We start from the raw sequence: 22,906 nt of genomic DNA on the forward strand, positions 1-22,906 counted from the left end.
TACGATAATCTCTATTGAAAAAAGAAGAAAAATCTATGGACTACATGAGGACAATCTCCATTGGAGAAAAAAAAAGTGAGCCTTATTCTTTTTGGGTAATATTGTAGTATTAATAATATTTATTATGTTTTGAATTGGAGGTTGCTTTTTTCTTTTAAAAAAAAAAACTTATTTTTTGAACTGAATTTGTTGATTTTTTTAATTTTTTTTTAGTTGTTCATTTGTTCTGTTGGATTTTTTTTGAAAAGTTGCTAATGAATTCTTAATTTTTTTTTCATTATTATTGCGTTAATACTGATTTTTTTTTTGGTTCAAATTTGTTGATTTTTTTGTCTTTTTTTTATATATGTATTTGCAGTCTTCTCAAGTTTTCCCTCGCTGCAGCAATTCCAATTGTTGACCTGTGTTACATTCATTTGCTGCGCGAGATCGCTGGAAAACTATATCTCGATAAACCCTAGTGTGAGTTAACCACAAATTCGGATGATCAATTTGTTGCATATGTCGATTTGCATATTATATAGGATTGGGCCTATAGTTGAAGTAGCTCGCCGTTGGGGCTCTGCTTCGGCTATTGCTGCTACAACCGAACAGAATGCTGCTCGTTTCGCCATACATTATTGAGGGATGAGCTTGATCTGTAGATTAAAGTGCTAATTATAAGGAGAGGTCGTATTACAAAAATATGTTTGACCACCTCACTAATCAGTATGCGGTTTTGTTGGAAAAGTAAGATAAAGTTCAAATAGGAGTTTGGTATACTGAAGGAATGCCTCACCTCTGCTGTTGTGCAAAAGGATGAGTTTGTGAGAGAACGTATCAAAATACATGCTGCAATTGAGGAATGCCACTGTGTTATTAATTGCCTTAGTACAGGGCCAAGCAACGTGGCAATTGATCCCACTAATTCTACTTCTGCTCCAATGCCCTGAATCTAAGCTTTTTCATGCTTTTCATCTCGGTTATTTAAAGCTTTTTTGTGCCCTGAATCTAAGCTTTTTTGTGCTTTTTCGCTTATTTAAAACTTAAATATTTTATTGCTTTTCAAATATTAAAAATAATTTTTTTTTACAATTATTGAGAAGTAAAGATTAGTTATGTTTAAAGCTTTCTAGAGTCCTTATAGTNAAAAAAAAAAAAAAAAAAAAAAAACCAAACAGAGAAAAATAGAACTTCTATAGAATATATATCAACTCGTTTATAAAAATTGAAAACTACTCTTTTATTTTTTCTCCTTCTATACTTATAAATTTCAATAATCATATACTATTACTATTCCTTTCATCGTAATTTCCTCATATTTTTATAATCGCTGACCAAATTTTCTTATTTTAGCATTTGGAAATTATTATATAATAAAATTTTATTTACATCTTATAAAATTTATAATAAAATATTTACGCTAGAAATGTCCGCAGCGAAGTGAAGTGCGGGTACTACACTCGCGCCGCGCATATATATATACAAGAAACGTATTCCAAAAAAAAAAAAAAGAAAAAAAAAAAGAAAAAAAAAGAAAAAAGCTGAAGGTCTTCATGCGTTGTCGCCAGAAGATAAAAGATTTTTTTTTAAAAAAAAACAAGAAAAAAGGAAAAAGAGCTCCCTTCATTTGGGAAGGAGGAGAAGATCTCAGATTCTCCATCTGCCACCCAACCCAATCCAACCCCAAAAGTGAAAATCCGAGCCCAACGCCCACTATTTAAACCGCGCTTAATTCGCAAACCCTCCTAATGATAGCAAGCTTCGTCGCTGTTATAGCAAGCACGGAGTACTCTGTACTCCCTCGAAGCTCCTCTAATGGCCGCCGACACACTCTCCTCGTAGCTCCGAGCGGGGAGCGAAGCTCCAAACCCTCGCGTTCAGAGCTCGTCGTTGACATGGGACCTAGGGTTTCGATGCGTTCCCCATACGTTTAGGGCAAATGAAGCGATCGCTCCGCCTCCCCTTCGGCCTCCTCGTCCTCACCGCGCTCTTCACCACCCTCAGCTTCCGAGCGGCACTACGCCACGACCACAGCAGCGCCTCCATCCGGGACGCGGCGGCGGCGGCGGCGGAGCCCGACCTGAACGCGACGCTGCTGAGGCTGTCGGCGGAGGACCCGGGCGAGGCGGCGCTGCGGCGCGACGTCGACGACCTCCTCGACGGCAACCTCCCCGCCTCCGCCGACCGGAGGGGCCGCTTCCACTCCTCGTGGCGGCGGGAGAACCACCACCACCACCTCCTCCTCCACCCCCGCCCCCGCTCCGATCCGCATCTCCCGAGTCGCTTCCGCTCGCAGCGCGACTACTTGAGCCTCCCTGAGTTCCGCCGCGCCCTCCGCGACTGGTTCCGCCGCCGCCGCTTCCAGCCGGGGGTCATGCCCGAGCTCCCCGACCTCGTCAACAGCCACCTACGCGGCGCCCCGGCCCACCCGGCGGCGGCGCCCCGGAGGTCGCGCTTCTCCAGCTGCGCCGTGGTCGGCAACAGCGGCATCCTCCTGAATTCCGAGCACGGCGACCTCATTGACGGCCACGACCTCGTCATCCGCCTCAACAACGCCCGCATCGAGGGCTTCCGCCGCCACGTCGGCTCCAAGACCGGCCTCTCCTTCGTCAACAGCAACATCCTCCACCTCTGCGCCCGCCGTGACGGCTGCTTCTGCCACCCCTACGGCGATGGCGTCCCCATCCTCATATACATCTGCCAGGCCGCCCACTTCCTGGACTTTGTCGCCTGCAACGCCTCCCACCGCGCCCCGCTCCTCGTCACTGACCCGCGCTTCGACGTCCTCTGCGCCCGCATCGTCAAGTACTACTCCCTGCGCCGCTTCGTCAGCGAGACCGGCCGGCCTCCCGAGCAGTGGGCGGCTGCGCACGACGCGCTCATGTTCCACTACTCCTCGGGCTTCCAGGCCGTGATGCTTGCTGTCGGGATCTGCGATCGGGTCAGTGTCTTCGGCTTCGGGAAGTCGCTGGATGCCAAGCACCACTACCACACAAACCAGAAGGTGGAGCTCGACCTCCACGATTACGAGGCCGAGTACGCCGTCTACCGCAATCTGGTCGAGCGGCCGCAGGTAATACCATTCCTCAGTGACTCTGGATTTAAGGTTCCGCCCGTTGTGTTCTATAATTGACTGCTGGGTTGCTGTGCTCGGTCGCAGTGTATATGTATATTTTTCTTCTCTTTTTTTTTTTTCAGAGTACAAAGGAGTAAAGATATTGGAAGGGAAGGAGAAATTTCTTGGTTAGATCATTTTGTTTCAAGGCCGAATCCAAGTGGTAGCTGTCAAATTGAATTCAAAATTCTTTAGTAGTTATTTTATGGTGAAGGAATTTTAATGTCTTTGTCATGTTAGAACGCTGCACAGCAAATTGTGCTTGTCAATTGTAAAAGGTAGAAAGCTTGTTATTCGGAAATCTAAAAAGAAGGATATTAAGATTCATTTTTACTATTCGTATGTGGAATCAATCATCAATCGCATACTCCTGGAATTTTATTCCGTTCTTTCACCGTTTGAACGACCCCTATTCTATACTTGCCTCTGCTAATATATTTTCCGAGTCATTTCGTACCATGTCTTCCAGTAATCCTGCACAGATTTCCTTTATTATGGGATAAAACAAGATGAGCTTTGGCCTTTTCTTTTTCTCTTCTTATTGTAGCTGCAGCGATCTAAGTTGGGCTGCATGAGTTTCATTGATGCATGAATACAAGCTGGTTTCGCTGTTGGCATCTTTTAGTTTGTTAATCACAAGGTGGATATACTGTATGAATCAGTCTATTATCAGAAAAGTATTCTCGCTTTGTTTTATGTGCTAACAGCTATTGCAATCAACTGGGCATTTGATATTCAATTTGTGCTTTCCAACTGGATCTGTGCTCAATCTTATCACAATATCTAAATTCCTTCTTTGTGCCTTTTCACCGGCTTGCCTAAAGCAGGCCAGTCAGTGCATGATTTGCTTTATGTGTTGTTATATTTCAGGAGAACATGGATGAAGTTTGATGATATGGTTGTCCCATGTGTCTTCTGTTATGCACAATTATTAGATCCTGTTATTCTAATTTTGGGGTCAAGTATAACATCATTCCTTTTTCTTGTTAACCTATCTGCGCCTCTTAATTTGGTAAAACTTTTCCTTTATGGTTTTTCTCTGTTGCATTTAGAGTCATTGGATCTCTACTCTATTATCCCCGTCACTCCAACAGAGGAAACCTATTTGCTTGTTCATTTAGTTGTAACTTATTCGACAGTGCTGAAAGATTGAAGTTCTTGGGTTCTGCTAAGACTAACTTGGGTAAGGGTGAACTTCTGAATTTTGAATAAATTTTGGTAGTATGTTTCATTAGAGGCAGGCTAAAGTATTACCATAAGTCTTGTCCTTGAAAGTTCTTTTGTCCACTGGAAATTATCCACAAGCTGGGGACTGCACACCCATCTTTGTCCCTAGCCCTTTAATACTCCATTGATGGCAAGGTACTACATAGAGAAAGATGGAGTGAGCAACATGGGTCACCTACCACATGCTAAGATACCTCAAAACTTTATCTGGTAGAGATGCTTTTCAATCTAATGCATTGTATTTTTTTTTTTTGGTGGTCCTCCTTTTCCTATGGTTTTCTTGCAGCACATGCACATACCTTATAATCTTCAAATTCATTGTTCACGACTAAAGTACTTTCCTTTCTGGGATTAAACCATCCTTAGCTTTGCAGGTATTTCTTTTACCAATTATCTGTAAAAGGAATCTGCTGCCTCTTTCTTGGTTGAATTCAAAGGTAATAAATTAACTGGAGATGGCAGCGTGGTGTAATGAAGGTGTGGACAAACTACTGCAGACTGAGTGTTTTTTTGGGTTCAAGCAAAATTTGATTGTGATTTCAAAACTGAACATTTTTTAAATTAGTAGTGATTTTCTCATTTACGATTCATCTTCTGAAAGCTTTCTACAAGTTTGAGAATAATATTTTATGTGTCTTCCAATACTGCAAAATTCTAATCATGTATCTCTGTATGCATGCTTGTAATTATTACTAATAGTGTCATAATTATCTCGGGCCCAGGCTGTTTATCCATGGCAAATTCACTTTTCTGTTTGCACATTTTATTCATTGTTGACAATCATGAAAAATTCGAATTATTCTCTCACATTTGCATTTGAATTTCTTTAAATTGAAGTAACATACTTACTAGGTGAATTAAATTATCAACATATGGCAATTATCTAGACTTTTTATAATTCTGTCATAAGCCTCCAAGGAACCTTGTATTTTAATTTATATTGATCTTTGTTCTTATGTTATGTTGCGTAGTCTCATATGATCTTGTTGAGGAAGAGTTTAATCTCTAAGAACTTAAGATGCTAATTATCTTTTAGCAATGGATAGATGATGGTAAACCTTGTTGATTTGTCTATTACTAAAGATTGTATTCATGTGAAATATTTTCACCAAGTTATTAATATTTATACATACTATTTCTGTTTACAGAGAGTATTCAGTTTGTTAATCTCTAGCTATGATCTCTTAATCGCAAACAAAAATATTGATCTGTGGATGCTTTGGTAAGAAATTGGTTTTTAGGGTCGATTGTATTCCCTAGTACTTATTTAATGATTAGAGCAGTAAAATTTTGATGCAATATGGTAAAAAAGATACAAATTTTCTCAGTTTTATTTAAAAAAATGAGCGTGATATCCAAATATTTTTATTTGCCTGTAGTTCCATTCAGGAATGGAGCAAAAGATACTGAGAAATTTGTTTGAGATGCTACTCAACAACTGTTAGAATGTAAGGCAATTTCAACTTCGTATAAATGAGTGACTGCAAAATGATTGGCCCATCATTTTTTCTTAGAGTCGTATGCTGTCCCAGACAATCATTTGCATGATGGATAGGTTCTCATATAGTACTCCTTTAAATTTCTTGTGAGCGTCAGTTTGCTGCTTTGTCTTGCTGATATTTATGTTGATCTCCAACAAGACAGCAATATTGTTTTCAAGGTTGCAGTTAAGCAGAGGCCCCAAAAGGATTTACTATATTACTATTGCAAAAACTCATTCTTCTAAGGCACATTACTGGAAAAGTCTCGAGGAGAGAAAGGACGAATATAACGCGGCGCATGCCTGAATGTTTAGTAGTAAAAACACTAGCAGTAGCAGCATAGTTGGCAAATGAGAGTTGCCTTTGGGGCTTCACTGCTGCTCTTTAGAACTGAGTTCAAAGAAGAATTCTTTAGCTGGACGACCTGAAGATGGAATTGCAGTGGGTCAACGAAAGCAGGAGTTAAGTAGATCACACAAATTTGGACTATTACCGAAGTTATGACAGGTATTTTCTTTGGGTGCCTCAAGTTCTGGTGCTATTATTATGATGTAATCCTATATTCTTTGTTTTGAACTGTTGGCATCCATCATTTGCCATAACTTCTATGTGCTCATTTCTGAATCACATACTTATCTATGACATAATAACTGATATTGCTCTCCTCATGTAGTTAATTTCTAGTTGCAGGCACGAACTTACTATTAGTCTAGCATCGTTTTGCTGTTTGATTTTCAAATTTGTCAAAATAACTATTTTCAGGTCGAAGATAACCACTAGAGTCATATATATATATAAATAGTATGATCTAACGGGTGAAAATAGTCAAAGGGTAGATCTAACGGCGGAAAACTCGATAGCACCAAGCACTTGGTACATAGTAGCCAGACTCTCTCTCTCTCTCTCTCTCTCTCTCTCTCTCTCTCTCTCTATATATATATATATATATATAGAGAGAGAGAGAGAGAGAGAGAGAGAGAGAGAGAGTAGGGCTACTATACTATTTTGAGTATAGAGCCCTTCGTATTCATAAGTTGTTTTCGATGATGGAGCTTCCAAATCGATGATCCATTCCGTTAAATATGATATAGAGTATTTGAAACCTTTAGAAATTAAATTTTGTAATTTTTCGAAATCGTAATAAAGTCTATCAAGCGGGCATAAAATGAACGGTCAAAATCGAACGACATTCTAAAAATTGGTGATTGGATTCTTCAATTTAAGATCAGAGTTATTGATCTTTATTTAGGTAGTGAATAGAATTTTCTATCAAAAATTCAATCTATTCTGATTCTATTACACCGTTAAACTAGCAAGTATCTCATACCAGCCGTTAAAAATTATCAATTTTGTGACCTTTTGATCGTAAGGTAAAAATAACGTTTAACGGTATGAAATTTGATTTCTAGAAATTTAAAATGCTCTAGATAACGTTTAACGGTATGGATTGTCGATTCGGAAGCTCTATCATCAAAAAGGACTTATGAGTTCGAAGGCGATCGTACTCATAAGAGTATAGTAGCCGGACTCTATATATAGAATTCAGCTAGAATGCTTCCGAGAGCATAAAAGAGTTGGTGCTTTTGACGTTTTGGCCTTTGGATCAAGGGCATTGACCTTTCAAAGCCCTTGGATCATAACTAATCCATTTTGGGTTTGGTGGTGATAGTTGGAATAGTAATGATTCAAGGGCCTGGAGGTTAATCCAAGGTTTAAAAAATTGAAAGCACCACATGAGTGGTCCTTCCGGGAGCACCCTCGCTATATATATATATATATATATATATATATATGTAGAGAGAGAGAGAGAGAGAGAGTAGGGCTACTGTGCTATTAGGAGCACATCAGCCCTTATGTTTCTAAGTTCCTAACCATCCATCAATTTTGATGGGTGGTTAGGATGAGAGAGAAAAGAGAAATTGAAGATAAATTCAAAGAGAAAAGAAATTGAGACACCCAATTTCTTCTCAATTTCTCATCTCTCTCATCTTAACCACCAATCAAAATTGATAGATGGTTAGGAACTTAGGAGCACAAGGGCTGCTGTTCTCTTAATAGCACAATAACCCCAACCCCTCTCTCTCTCTCTCTCTCTCTCTATATATATATATATATATATATATATATATATATATATTTGAGTTTTCCGAGCCTAATTCGAGCAAGCCCAGTAATACTCAAGCTCGACTTGAAATATATTTCGAGTTTTATTTTTTGTTCAAACTCGGCTCATTTAATTTTGAGTCAAGCTCAAGAGCGCCAAATACCGTAGCCGATTCGCTCATTTGTCAGCCCTAACTACACCCCCTAAAAAAAAAAGAGAATCTTATCACCACTTTCTAATTTGATACACTGTTCCTGTAAAGTGGTCTCTGTTCCCAGGTTCCCTCAAAGGTTGGCTCTCGTTAATTATTCACAGCTGTTTTATGCTGTGAGGTCTAGTTGTTGAATCTCCCTATTATGCCGAGGCTACCACCTTTTCCACCCTATCTATAAAAGCATGAAAAAAAATTTGGTAGGGAAGATCAGTAAGGTAAGGCCATTTTATCTGTCATTCATCTATATCATGTGAACGACACGAATCTTAGAGTTACGTGAATGGTGGATAGGAGAGTTTAATATTGAGGACTCTTCTCACCAATTTTTTTTCTTCTATATACATACACNTAATATTTAACGGTATGGATCGTCGATTCGGAAGCTCTATCATCGAAAACAACTTATGAGTACGAAGGCGATCGTACTCATAAGAGTATAGTAGCTGGACTCTTATGTTTTGACGGTTTCGATCATCAATTCGAAATCCCTACATCTAAAATGACTTAGGGGACGAAGGCCTCTGTCCTCCTAAAAGGCTAGTAGTTGGATTCTATATATATAGAGAGAGAGAGAGGGAGAGAGAGAGGGAGAGGGAGAGGGAGAGAGAGAGTAGGGGTACTATACTCTTATGAGTACGATCATCTTCGTACTTATAAGTCGTTTACGATGATAGAGTTTCCGAATTGGCGATCCATACCGTTAAATATGATTTAGAGTATTCGAAACTTTTAGAAACCAAATTTTATTATTTTTTTAAAAATATTATAAAGTCCATCAACCGTGTATAAAATGAACGGTCAAAATCGAATGACCTCCTAAAATAAGAGGATCGAATTTTTCAATTTAAGGTCGGAGTTATTGATCTTTATCCAGAATTTTCTATAAAAAATTCACCAATTTTTGATTTTTTTACACCGTTAAACTAGTAACCTTCCCATACCGGCTATTAAAAGTTGTCAACTTCGAGAATTTTTTATCGTAAGATAAATGATGTTGAAAAATTATAAAATTTGATTTCTAGACAGCTTCAACATTGCACTCTACCACACAAATTATCTCGAAACACCTGTAATAAAGGTGGCGATCCGCGAATCCTCTATCATGCACGCCGAAAACGAGAGCTTAAACTGAGTAGTGGAAGTGTCGATAATACTCGATGAAAAGGATAATAGTGGCGCCGCGCACCGTCTCGGCCTCTGTCTTCGCCCGCTGGCGTCCACTCACAACGGAGGGGAGGCCCGACCTGGCGCCGGCTCCAGTTACGGGGGCCACCTCCCAGTCGCGGGAAAGGGGTGGGGGCGTAAAGAACAACGCCGTCAAAAAAGACCCACTCGGGCGGTGCGGCAGGGTTTCTGGTTTTTAACCAGCCTCCAAAAATAACTAGGAAGAGGTCTCAAAGAGGCGGCCAGGAAAGACTTAACGCGGTTGGAAGTATGATGGGGTTTTTGGGTTTGCGAGGGAAGTGGAAGCCATTGCTAGATTCCTCAAGGAGCGGCAGGCTCTGATGTGCATCTCAGGCTTCAGTACAATGAGCCTGCTATGCTGGTGTACTATTCGCTCTGTGACTTGGAATCTGGTGAAGAGACGAAATGGAAGAGAATTGATTCCAAATACTCAGCTGACAAGTGTAAAAGGAATTTGCTATTCCGCATATAAAGGACAATTGTCCTGTGAGGTTTGCTGCAAATTTGACTATCTCTTTAATGAGACTATAATACTTTTGTGCTCAGATTGAAACTCATTTTTATCTCTTTATCTTGCAGTAAACAGACAGATGCTAGACATGGCGACTGTCACAGCACTGCGAAAGTTGAACTTATCTTGGGACTGCTTCTAGTTTGATAAACCGGGAGTCCATTCTGCCGCTGTGAAGTCTTTTCTGGAGTATGGGATATGCGCTGCGTATATTTTACTTTCTTCAATGTGGTTCTAATATATCGGGCATCCAGTGTTATTCTTTTGACATGTGTTTTGGCAGTGCAGTTTCAGGATCTGTGATAAAGATCTGCGATGAGAAATCTAAAGCTGCAGAGAAGCCCCTCGCTTGCAGAGACTTGATTTGGAATGCTAGAAACTTGTCAAATAAAAGGGGGCGATCGAAGCACTCATATGACGAAGTCCGCAGACAGAAGAAACAAAGAAAATCAAAACGCTAAGGATCTGAAGGTTGATTTATCTGCCTAAATATATATATATATTACTATTATATATAATATAAATTAATCTTATTTAATCAAATATACATATAATGATACTTGAATGGATAGTTAGATTGCATATCTTATTACTATACTAACTAAACGATAGCTCTCTCATATATTATTGGAAATGCATCGGCAGGTTTTGCCCGTAACAGAGCAGCTCTTTCATCAGGATATACTGGCAGAAAATCGTACGTACACCAAATTTATCTCTTGCGTCCTATGGAATTACCATAATTCTAGGCAGCTTGACTCTTTCCTTTCTGTTCAATTGTCGCTCATAACCTCTTTTTATGATATTAGATGAGAACGGTCTTTCTAACAGATTTCCTGCTTGTTCTGTCGCTGTCTCTTAGTCTATGTTCAGCTGTCAGGCGATTGACTCTTATAATTCAGAGTGCGTTAAATGACTATACTTGAACTGTAGTGAATATGAGAGTGGAAATTTAACAAACTGACATTGATATATTTATACAAATTATTGGAAAGGTTTTTCTAGAGCAACTTGCTTTAGTTCTTAGAGGTAATATTTTATGAATATGGGTTCTACATTGTTAGTGGCGAATAGAAATCAAACTATATTGTCCTATAGGTTAATGTTACTGTTTTTTAACGAAATTCAATTAATTGGGCATTGTTTAATTTGGTACTGAATAAGAAAGAGAGTACTTGAGAACATGAATATGTTTCACACAGGACCTGCCGATACCTGCCTGACTATCTACCATTGAGCTTACTCGATTAAATGATGTTACCTCTTAGGTGGCAGCTCCTTTCCTGAATTCGATGGGCTAATATGGATTTGAAGCATACTGTAATGCAATTCTGTACTGTTAACAAAGCTCCATCTCCATGCTATTTCTGGGGGGGGGGGGGGTCTCAAGTCCTCAACTCTGGTTTTGATTCCATCAAGTGTATCACTTTAGATAATTTAATATCTCTGTGTCTTTGTTTCTATATATTGAATGAATGAATCATCATTATAAATTGGGAAAACTGCAGTAAAATTAGTTAAGTAGAATTTGTGAGGATCGGCCAATCTTTTTTTTGTTAGATAATATATTATCCTTATGCTGAAGATGATAAATTTGCGCTTGTGTCGTTTCGATTGTGATTTGCTGACCGCATTCTGCCATGAACCTAACGGATATGCTGGCCTTTTCTGTTCCTCTATGCCTTTTGTGTATGGCAAGTATTAGCAGCTTCTGTGTTTGTACTTCTTTTGTTGTTCTTCTTCCTCTTCTTTTTTTTTTTTTAGCCTTCATCCAACTTGCTTTTTTAATGTTGATGGCATTATGAAATGTCTACATGTGAAGAGAGCTTTTTTTTATTCAGTGATTATTTCTTTCGCATATTCAGTTTGCATATATTCGGTGGCAGTGATACTTCCTGCTGATGTGATACACTGAAAGCCTGAGTTACTCAACTGATGAGTTTTGAAGCAGCAAAAGAGAAAATAACAAGTTGAGGTTGAAGCAGATTGAAGTGTAAGCTAGAGGAACTTGGAGTACACGACGCGGATAAAGAGGACCAAATGCAAAAACTCCTTTGCAGAAGCAAAAGAGAGATGCGCTCTTAAGCTCATCAATTACCTACTCTGTCACGCATGGGTGTTTAGTAAAGATAAAATTGGATCGGCAATACCTCATCCCATAAATACTAGCCAGCTGTCTTTTTTTTGGTGATTTGGCTTCTGAGCTGGTAGGCTTGATACAAGTTCTATACGACGTAGGTCTAGTTAGGCCAGACTTCAGATGCCAATATTTCAGATAACAGCACAAAAGCACTGATGGAGTTGACCTCAATGAATCCACATTGCAGCTCTGACAGACACATTGTCAACTAAAAGTCTTCAAAATGAAGTGGAACTGATCGGCATCACAGCTTTAGCAGTTCTATGCATCCAAAAGATTAAGAAAAGCACAGATAGGCCATCGCATGCAACCATATATCATAACGTGTTATCTCTCCCTTTTTTCCGTTCAGCTCCATCAAACAATTCTTATTCGTAAAAATCTCTCCTCTTGTCGTTAGCCAGCGTAACATTATATCTGGTACAAGATTTCAGATCTAATATGTTTTGTAGTGAACCAGGAAGGTCCGTGAGGGTTTGTCTCTAATGATCAGAAAGTGCTTGATGAAATCGCCAGCTTCCGGACATGGCAGAAAGAAAATTGGCTGGGCTGTTCAGATAAGTACACTGATTACTGTCAGATCAAGACTAGTACATAGTTCATTGATCACATTTGATCAATGGTAGGCACTTGTCATAAGAATTTCCAGATAGCATCCCTGAAGTTTCCATAAATATAATTGAGCTTGTTTGATGTCATAACTTTCTACTAGTTTCTCTAGATCATAATTTGTGATTGCCGTGCCTTAGTATCTGCCATGCTCATCATCTCGCTTTTCTTTGGTCTATTTTTGTCGTAATCCTTCTTACTTCCTTCTCATTTTCGCTCACTAGAAGAATATTTATAATGATTCTGTATGTCATATGTAACGGACAGTAAATGATGATATCTATTTCACCGTAGTCACGGATCTACAGTTTCTTGCATCTTTATTATATTGTCGATCATTTTTTCTTTCTCTGGTCATTTTCTAATAAATTCTGAAATAGGTATGATTATTCTTCGCTTGCTAGATTGATCATTTATACTGTTGACTGGCAAAGGTACTCATCATCTTGTCATGCAATCATCTATTATGCAAGTTATCCGCTTCGTACTTTCCTTTGAAATAATGTAGCTTTTAACTAATGTCTTAGATTATTTTGTGTGACTTGTTTAAAGCATAGAAATTTTTGTCGCACACAACAAATAACATTTGTATTCAGGATTTAAAAAAACCAAATGTCATCATTGTTTCTTTGAGTTATTCATATAGATAGTATTTGTTGAAACTACTCTTAGCAGCCTGTCTGGAAATTATGGACATGAATGAGCAAGCATGAGGATAGCCTGATAAAGGATGCTTAGTTATGATTAACAATATAATTTAGTGAGGCATTTTATATTCATGTATAGTTTTGAACTTGAATCTATTCTTATAAGCCTAGTTGAATATGGAATTCATCTCAATGTAACTGTTTTGCTATGAAGAAGGAAAATTTTTTTATAATGATAAGGGAGTAATTGTAAGCAATGAGACTTTCTTACGAAATGGATCTTTAAGGAAATTTGATGTCACACCGTTGCTCAACGGAGTAGAAAGCTGTCGAATGAGCTGCTTAAAAAGGAGGGAGGTTTCATAACATCAGTAAAACAAAAAAATTAATAATGACCAGTATAAGTTATGGAAAAGAGCTGCTTATGAAAGAATTGCGCGTTGATTTACTTGCCATCCTTTGTCCTTTGACATGTTATCCCATTTAAGGTGATCAGTGAAAGAAATCATTTTCCACAAATTCCATGTTTGAACAAGGAGGATGATAATAAGTTTCCCAAGCAGACACATTAAAAGACGTAACAAAAAGCCTTGGTACTTATGTAGTTTTCTGTTTAATTTGCTTATTGCTTTAAAGAAAGGTAATTGGACATCTGGCCATATTTTGATTGACAATCGAGACTGGTTTATGAAATCTTTTTGCATGCAGAAAATGTGACATGTATGAAGTACGAAACAATGATCATTCATTTTCAATGAATTGTTCTGATTCCTTGAGATTTGGTGTGAACTAGTTTCTATACTCTAGTATCGAAATTGTGGAAGAAGACGTTTTTGAAATTCCGCTTAAAAAGTGAAAATCTACTGTAGAAAAGGTTTAAGAAAATTCAATTGTCGTTTTCTTTCTATTACACTTTCAGTGAGGTATTAGCATTGAAGTAGAATATACTGGGCCCTTTTTCTCTCATTTAAAAAAGTAAAAATTTTTAATTAATGCAAGCGCAGCAGAGCGGCTAGGGGGCCTCCCGTTCACACCGCCACGCTAACCGCTGCGGACGATTGTTTTGTTTTCTTTCTATTGATCCTAAAATTCCAGATGCAGTGCAGTATAACAGAGCAATCTGCTGAATGATTGTATATAAATTTGAGTGTGCAATTTGATCTTGCTCATAGTGGTTTTAGCTGTGACTTCCGGCAGAACAGATGATACACTGGATCGCAATAATGAAGCCTACACATTTCAATGCGAGGTGTATTGGGCCGCCTTCGCAATGCCGCCGCCCGAATCAATTGTTTTTTGAATGTGGTTTATAACTAAGGTAACTATCTTAACAAAATTCAAAGAATGGTGTGCTTGTCTGACATCTCCCTCAAGTTGTTTTATGAGATTAGTCGTAGGATACTAATGAATCTTTTGCCATGTTTTCCAGATCACTGGCATTAGGCTTCCGAATGATTTCTCTAACAACTGTCACTCTATAGCATGTTGGAATGATCCTTGTGTTGTTTGTCTTTATGTGACAGTCTTCCACGGCGCTTGAGCAAAAGCACCTGAGAGGCAAGAAAGAAGCTGTTTCCGACTTTCACTAAGTACTGCTTGAGCACTTGTATCCGGCTAGAATTTCTTTCGAGGAATTTACAGTTTGGTAATGGCTTAAGCCTCATATGTTTACGATTGGTGATACCAGTGTCAGTCGAACATTGTATCAGATAAGATTTTAGAAGTGGCTTATGACGTTTATTTCGTCTTCCTGAGAGCATTAAAATACATCCAGGATCTCTCTAATTGAGTATCTAAATGGATCTAAATTCTGTGAGCAGGTCAAGAATGAATAACGCAGTTTGAAATTTGGCGTTGCTTTGAATTTGCACAATATCTATATTCTAGCGCTTGCAAATGCTGAGTCTCATGACTAGTAAACCACTTCGGGTGTGTGGGATTTGCAAATCTATACCTTGTATCTGTGACACTCTCTGTTGGATGGCATATCCGGCAGGAGTAACGGCATGTCGCAGTGCATGTTGGAGTCTCGGCAACTCTATCAATAATTCATCATTCTATATTCACACTGTTCCATGCAAAATTACTATCAGAAGAGAAAAAATGATATGCTTAGATTTCAAATCTTTCATGTATCATATTATTTCATTGCTTTAGAACTATTTGCTAGGTATTTATCGATATGTATGTGATACACAGAGACTTCTTATAACCTGTCTTACAGTGAAAACACTTCATCTTCTTACTTATGCCACCACAGACCTCAATGTGGCAGACGTGCTTTGTTGGATAAGCTTTGAAATTGTGGAAGATGAAACACCCCATAGCGTCTTGTGATAAGGGGATGGGTTTGGGAAGCAACAATATATTCTGTACACATATTCAAATCCGCCGCATGTTTTATAATGGTAACTTCTGATTAATAGGAACTTTGCATTTTATTATCTAGACTGTCGTGGATATCAGTCTACTTGAATGTAGACATAGGAGCCCTTCAGACTAGATCACATGAGATCCCCTATGATGATTATTGTCAAAATGTTCTTTCTTTCAATGATATATTTATCATATTCGAAGAAACGTGAAAGAAAAACTAAAAACCAACTGCTTATGCTTCGTTTATAAATGATATCGTCATAAATGCAAACAGTAGTCCAGCGATGACTAGTCATTGCAATTATTATTAGGCTCAATTGTGTGACCCTGGCACTTCTACCTCACTTTCCACGCCTTTATCTAGAGCATTTTGAGAACGATACCAACAGTACTAACCATATACTATCGAGAAGAAAAGTAATTGTACTGTGTTGTATTAGAAGGGCTGCACAATAAGAGAAAGTGCAGAATGATCTAATCATTAACATGCGGCGCATACACAAACTAGTAAATTGACACCGGTTCATTCAGAGGAGTTTAAAACAAGAATCGCCACTTTCACTGTTTCAGTGGTATGAGAGATCAAAGAAGAAGATTGATTGATTTCATTCTCAGACAATCATTTTTATTGGAAGAGCAAATATACACTACTAATACTATATGGTTACTGAGCAATATTATTTGTTGATGATTAGTGAAGTTTGGCCTGAAATAATATTTAGAAGAAGTAGATGTTACTACTACGTCGAGTTCTTATAGACTGGGGCCATCTAGAAATCGAAAAATGACAAGAAATATTGCTAACTAAGGAAGTTTGCAACTAAATTAATTTGTTTTACCACTTAGCAAAACACTTCTTTCTTTTTCCTGCTCATGCTCCATTAAGATCTCATAAAGAGTATCAGTTAAAGAAAAATTTCATGATACGTCCAAAAAATAATCATTAAACATGATTGTGAAAATATGGTTCCCTACTTTTTATTTAGTGCCTAATAACATCTATATCTCTAGATGAGCATCTGTTAAAAGTAAGAACTAGCTTTCCTATTACTATAAAGTTGCATTGAGTAGTATCTCCACTCCATAACAGATTTCAAACGTTTCTTGTCTCAATCTTTAATTCAAGAAATTCATTTCCATCGCCACTTGCTAAATCTATTATGTATTAAATAGAAAACTGTTCCAATCTATGCGCACAAGCTATAAGATCTCCCGTCAGAACTGTTGTTATCTCTGCTTCTTGCACTCATTACATCAAGGCATGTTGGCTCGTTTTTTTTCGGGCAATGATACAGCTTTTTAGAGAGCTATACTGCAGCTGGATTATTGTAGACTATAGTTTCCTGATAACAAAAGTGATACTACGACTGAAAGAAAAGGAAGAAATTTGATCTTTGATAAGTTTCTACATTATTTTAAACTAAATAGAGTGATTGATATGACTACATTGAATTTCCAAGGTATTCCTAATAACCATCCGGCGTGCAGCTATTTAGTTACAAATGACTTCACCAGATCATGAATATGCATAACGCGATTGCCCAAATTACATTTCACGCTGCCTGTCAGGTATCATGCACCATAGGCAGGTTATTTACGTCTTGTACAGTAGTATCTAAAAATACAATATAAGATGCTGTATGAGGTTATTATTAAGTAATACCGCTGTTTTCAGAAGCTCACTATTAATGTTATCTCAATAGAAACCAACCTACCATACGTAAATAGTATGACATTCAAGAGATATATGCTCTATTCTGTGACAGTTAAATGAAAATCATTATAGAAGACTGTGACGATTACAGTGAGAAACAGTAAGCATTTATATATCAATAAAAATATGATCAAAGTCGTAAAACGAAGCCGATAGTCCGATTTGAAATCGCGCACTCATTGAATGAAAACAACTAGATGACGCGTTATTGAAAGTAACAACCGAAAGCTGTGCAAAAAAATAAATCATGGCTCTTGCTTGCTCAGTAAACATATAATTCTAGCTTTTAATTACCATCGGAGTCCACAATTCCACTTAAGAATGCAATAATTACCTCTGACTAAAATAAGCTCTTATGTTGCTTATCACTAACATTTCTCCAGATCTACAATAAGTCTGCACGTGTGCCCTGTATAGAGCTTTTCTTTTAATTCAGTTTACACTTCATAATATAAATTTCCATAATCAATATTACGTTGTTATATGGGCAAACATTACATGCTTTGCCTATGAGCATGAAAGGTGGAGTCATGTATGATGATCAGACTGTCAAGGGAACTCCAAATGGATGCACTCTTCCGACCATCAGATCTCCTCTCTCTCTATCATAAATAAATAGTATATCATATATATTATTATATATATATTATATATGTATATATGTATATATAAAGCTTGACCCAAATCGACGATTGGCACCGTTGAACATGATCTATACCACTTGAAGCATTTAGAAACCAAATTTTAAATCTTTTCGACATCATTGACCTAATGATTAGACGGTTTCAAAATTTATAATTTTAATGGCCAATATGAGGCGTTTTCTTATTTAACAACGTAAAGATATCCAAATCAATTGAATTTTGGTTAAAAAATTATTTAAACTATTTAAAACAAGATAATATACTCTTGATCTTGATTGTAAGATTTCTTTCGTTACTTTTTAAAGGATATTTATTTTCAGCATTCATTTTTGTGTCCATTTGATGGACAAGAGAACAATATCGAAAAAGTATGAAATTTGGTTTTTAGATACTTCTTGTGGTATAGATTATATTCAACTGTGTCGGTCGTCGATTTGGAGGCTCCATAAAAAAAAACAGTGGGTGGCAACGGAGTCCGTTTGCTACTAATAGCATTCTAGCTCAACTCTACATATGCATATATATATATATATATATATATATATATATATATATATGAGAGAGAGAGAGAGAGAGAGCGCTAGGCTCCTATAATATCGATAGTATTGGGACTCTGATACTATATTCTCGTTTTCGATTTTAGGATGTTGAAATTAACGATCCACGCTGTCAAAATTGATTTAGGATATTTGAAATTTTTAGGAACAAGATTTTATATTTTTTTGACATAGTTTACTTTATGATCAAACAATTTCAAAATTATCAATTTTCAACGGCTACTATGACGAGTTTGTAATTTAACAGTGTAGAACAATCTTGATTTATTTGAATTTTGATAAAAAATACTTTAAACTATCTAGATGAAGGTCGGCATTCTTGACCTTGAATTCAAAAGTCCTATCCTCAAATTTTAAAAATTGTTCAATTTTCACCGTTTATTTTGACATGATTTACTTACTAAGTAAATAATGTTGCAAAAAGTTAAAATTTTATTCCTAAGAACTTTATATACCTTATATCATATTTAACAGTGTGGATCGCTAATTTGAGCACCCTAAGATCGAAAACGAGATTATAGTCTGAAGCTCCGGTATTATAGATAGTACAGTAGCCTCATTCTATATATATATATATATATATATATATATATATATATATATATATAGACTGGAACTACTATACTCTNATATATATATATATATCTCAACTCGACCTTACGATAACTATCGTTTGGCCGAGGCAACGGTGGGTAAACAAAAGCTACTACCTCGGAAATTTAACTGCTAGCCGTGACAACTTGTACTAGATATGGTGAACTTCATACATCTTTGGTTTAAAGTTTAGTAAAGCTGTAGTAACTGGATTACTAGTTTCCCAAAGTTTCAAACATTAAAATTACCGTTTATGCTCCGCAAAAGAGTAAATTGTTGCATTTCTATAGGTTTAGTTAACTTAAAACCAATTTTTTAATAAATTTGATAAATTTTGTTCTATTATATGAGAGCTAGAACTAATGTTTTAAGGATAGTAGTGAAAAATTTCCTATAAGTAAAAGTCGGTAAGTAAAAATGCGGGTAAACTACCTGTTCTCTTGTTATAGCTTTTTCGTATTTTAAACTAAAGATCTATGAAGTTCACCATATCTAGTATAAGTTGCCACGGCTAGCAGCTAAACCTCCGAGGTATTTTTTTTTGTTTACCCACCGTTGCCTCGGGCAAACGATGGTTATCGTAAGATCGAGTTGAGATGTATACGTATATATATATATATATATATGATATATATATATATATATACTCTCTCTCTCTCTCTCTCTCGCGATCCGAGGATATTATAGCTATCATAACCCTGAGACTATGATATAAGAGCAAAAGCTAAAATCCTACAACTTTAATTGCTAGGTGCGACAGTTTTAACTAAATCCTATAAACTTTAAAAATCCTTGTTCTAAAATATAAAAAAACTGTATCAAATGAAATACTAGTTTGTTAAAGTTTTAATAGTTAAAAGTTGCCGATGATACTGCTCAAACATTAAATTGTCACATCTTGTTAGAACTAAATAAACTTAAAACTATTTTTTATGAAATTTGATAGATCTACTTCCAGCCGTAAGAACTGGAACTTAAGTTTTCAGGATAGGAGTTTAAAATTTTTAACAAGTTAAAAGTGGCAAATAAAACTGTACTAAATGAATGATTCATTTATTACAACGTTTTTCAATTTTAAAATAAGGATTCTTGAAATATATGGAATATAGTATAAATTGTCACACCTAGCGATTAAACTCGTGGGATTCTAGCTTTTGCTCTAATATCAGACTTCGAGGCCATAATATCTATCATGTCATCGGAGTAAGATATATATATATATATATATATATATATATATATATATATATATATATATATATATATATATATATATATATATATATACATTCTTTTCATTACTTCTACTTTCTTTTCGATCCCTGCCAATAATACAGACATCATCTATAGGAGGAGTTTGCAATAAGGCGCAATATAGGTGTTTTCTGTTGACCTTTCCTGCATCAGTCTATGCTATAAGTTACAAGAAAAGGATTTTTCCATGTATTGAGTTATCTGATTATTCACAATGTCTTTGTCCTGTTGGGTTAAGAAGATATCGATTCAATTCTCACTGTTCTAAGTTGCATTTGTTTATGTTCTGTCGTAATTGCAATGCTTTATCTAGTTTAGGCATACATGCATTCGAACCTTGCTTTGGATTTAATGGACGGCCCTACACTATGCAACCATTATATTCTGCTGCTGTTAATTACACTGCATTCTCTCAGCTTGGATCTTATTACGGATCACAACTTTCTGTGGAACATCCTTCACCGTCATCAACCTTGGCTGGCGGCATGAGCATCTATTACAGTGGGATATGTGCCTCCTGCAGACATGGTAGGACCATTCATTCCCAATCATACTGATGCTAATTTTACCACATCTATTTACATGCACGTATGTCAATATTCTTATGTTTCTCAACGCCAATTGGTTGCCGGTTGTCCATTTCTGTAAACAGATGCAACCCTTTTATACTTTGCCCTGTTGTGTTTAGAGCTGTATATGATTGATCTGCTCTTGCTTGTTTGTGTAATGCAACCACTATCCTTTTTATTTTTGTGTGGGCCAAAGTAGAGTATAGCGTGTATTTTCCTGTTTGTGTGCTAACTGCTTACTTCCTATTTACTGTTTTCTGAATGCACCTTTGTTGATTGTACATCTGCACAAGAATGTACGGAGCCACTGAAGTTTCTTTCTCCTTAGAGAAAATTGATGTTCACGCTGTTTTATTTGCTTCATCATAAAAAAGGCTTAATTAAGGGTTCCGATTAAACCTAGAGACAGTTCAATTTGCAGTGGTTCAGTTGAATGTGTTGTCTTTCCATCTAGAAAAAAGAACTCGCCAAATAATGTGTTTGTTTAGCTGTCCAGATCTCTATTCTTTTCAAGCAATTGAAAAGTTGAAATTAGGACAAAGTCTATTTGATATATATTATATTTTTTAATGTAATTTACTTCAGCCCATTTCTCTAAGTATCTACTTTACTTTTGGTATTCTCTGCAATATTGCAGAGGAAAATCAGCATGCTCTATATCAAACTCATTGTAGTATGTCCCTCCAGCGATTTTGATGCAATTTGGAATTTGAATGCATGTACCTTGCTTATTTGCTAATGGTTTTGGACAGATTCCTCAGCATAATGGTTTTGGACAGATTACTCAGCAACAACCTGCTTCATGTCTTGGAATAGTCCAGTTATCTAAGGCCGTGTCAGGCCTAGTGCAGCAGCAATCGCCTGGATCACCTTAAGAATTGAAGATCTGGGTCCTATATATGGAAATTCCTCAGGCCTAAACTTTTGAGACCTTTCCAGACCGAGAGATTTTGGTAGGTGGACCTGACCCGACTGGTAAAATGGAAGAGTGTGGATGGGTCAGGTAAGTCTTCCTCAGGTTCCAACAGCCTCTCCGCTCCTTCCCTCCAATCCTTCCTCCCTATCAAACCCATCTATCTCTCTTTACTGACTTGATACCGCTGATTGAAGCAGAGGACCTAAAATGGGGGTCCTGAAGCTCCGATCATGACAAAGAAGGAGAAAACAGGAAGAGGAGAAGAGAGGAGAAGAAGAAGAAGAGGAAGAAGAAGAGGAGAAAAAGAAGAATTGGATTCGAATTGAGTTTCAACAGATAACTGTTTCAGTTACAGCTTATTCCCTTTTATTTCCAGGTTAGTGGCAGTATGGTAATTACAATGAAATCCAACAGTAAGGCAAGTTGCCAGTTAGTTGGCTATGAACAGTAGAGATCGTTTTACTTTGATGAGAATCGGACGGTCCCTCTTTGCCCTCCGCCCGGCATAACCGCCTCTGTGACACTGAGTTCAGGAAAAATGGAACAAACTGTCATTGAGCTTCATGTGCGGCGTCGCCTTCTCACTTGGTAGTGTTGGGTTTTGTTCTCAGTCTGCAGCAGGTGTATCAGAGCCCCTCCCTTCAGAAGATCCTTGTCCCCAAGGATCAAAATCTGGGTACCTGTGCTGGATAGTAAACAAATATTCCCAAGTGGCATTCTCCTTTGGTTGATTCGATCACTGAATCAAAAGCTGTGTTGCCGCCTTTCCTTGGTGTTTGACCAAACGTCGATCTAACACAGCTATTGGTTCCTCCAGCAATTGCCCCGCAGACCCCATGAATGCTGGAATGTGTGGAGAAACAGGTGCCGATCCTATTTTTTTCTTAAGCTGCGATATGTGGAATGTGTTGTGAATTTTTGCGGTCTTCGGAAGTTGGAGCTTGTAAGCGACCGGTCCGATCTTGGAGATTACTTTAAAGGGACCAAAATAACGGGGAGACAGCTTTTGCGACGTTTGCTTCCTCATTGATATTTGCTTATATGGGTGCAATTTCACATAGGCCCAG

The 22,906-nt window shown here is 37.4% G+C and overlaps 1 protein-coding gene and 1 long non-coding RNA gene across 3 annotated transcripts; both read left to right on the plus strand.

Annotated features, from left to right (window-relative positions):
* Positions 1,504-3,491, plus strand: LOC109716519 (sialyltransferase-like protein 1). 2 transcript variants are annotated; one of them, XM_020242031.1, is made up of 2 exons: positions 1,504-3,055; positions 3,181-3,491. In XM_020242031.1, the coding sequence occupies exons 1-2, from the start codon at positions 1,922-1,924 to the stop codon at positions 3,193-3,195; spliced, it is 1,149 nt and encodes a 382-aa protein (XP_020097620.1). In that variant the 5' UTR covers positions 1,504-1,921; the 3' UTR covers positions 3,196-3,491. The 2 variants fall into 2 exon arrangements, with proteins under 2 accessions (XP_020097620.1, XP_020097611.1); XM_020242022.1 differs by having other exon boundaries at positions 1,504-3,491.
* Positions 20,383-22,403, plus strand: LOC109716530. Its single transcript, XR_002217949.1, has 3 exons — positions 20,383-20,882; positions 21,676-21,926; positions 22,037-22,403. It is a non-coding gene; the product is annotated as an uncharacterized LOC109716530 (long non-coding RNA).

This window comes from Ananas comosus, linkage group 1 (genome assembly GCF_001540865.1).
Source record: "Ananas comosus cultivar F153 linkage group 1, ASM154086v1, whole genome shotgun sequence".
NCBI lineage: Eukaryota > Viridiplantae > Streptophyta > Magnoliopsida > Poales > Bromeliaceae > Ananas > Ananas comosus.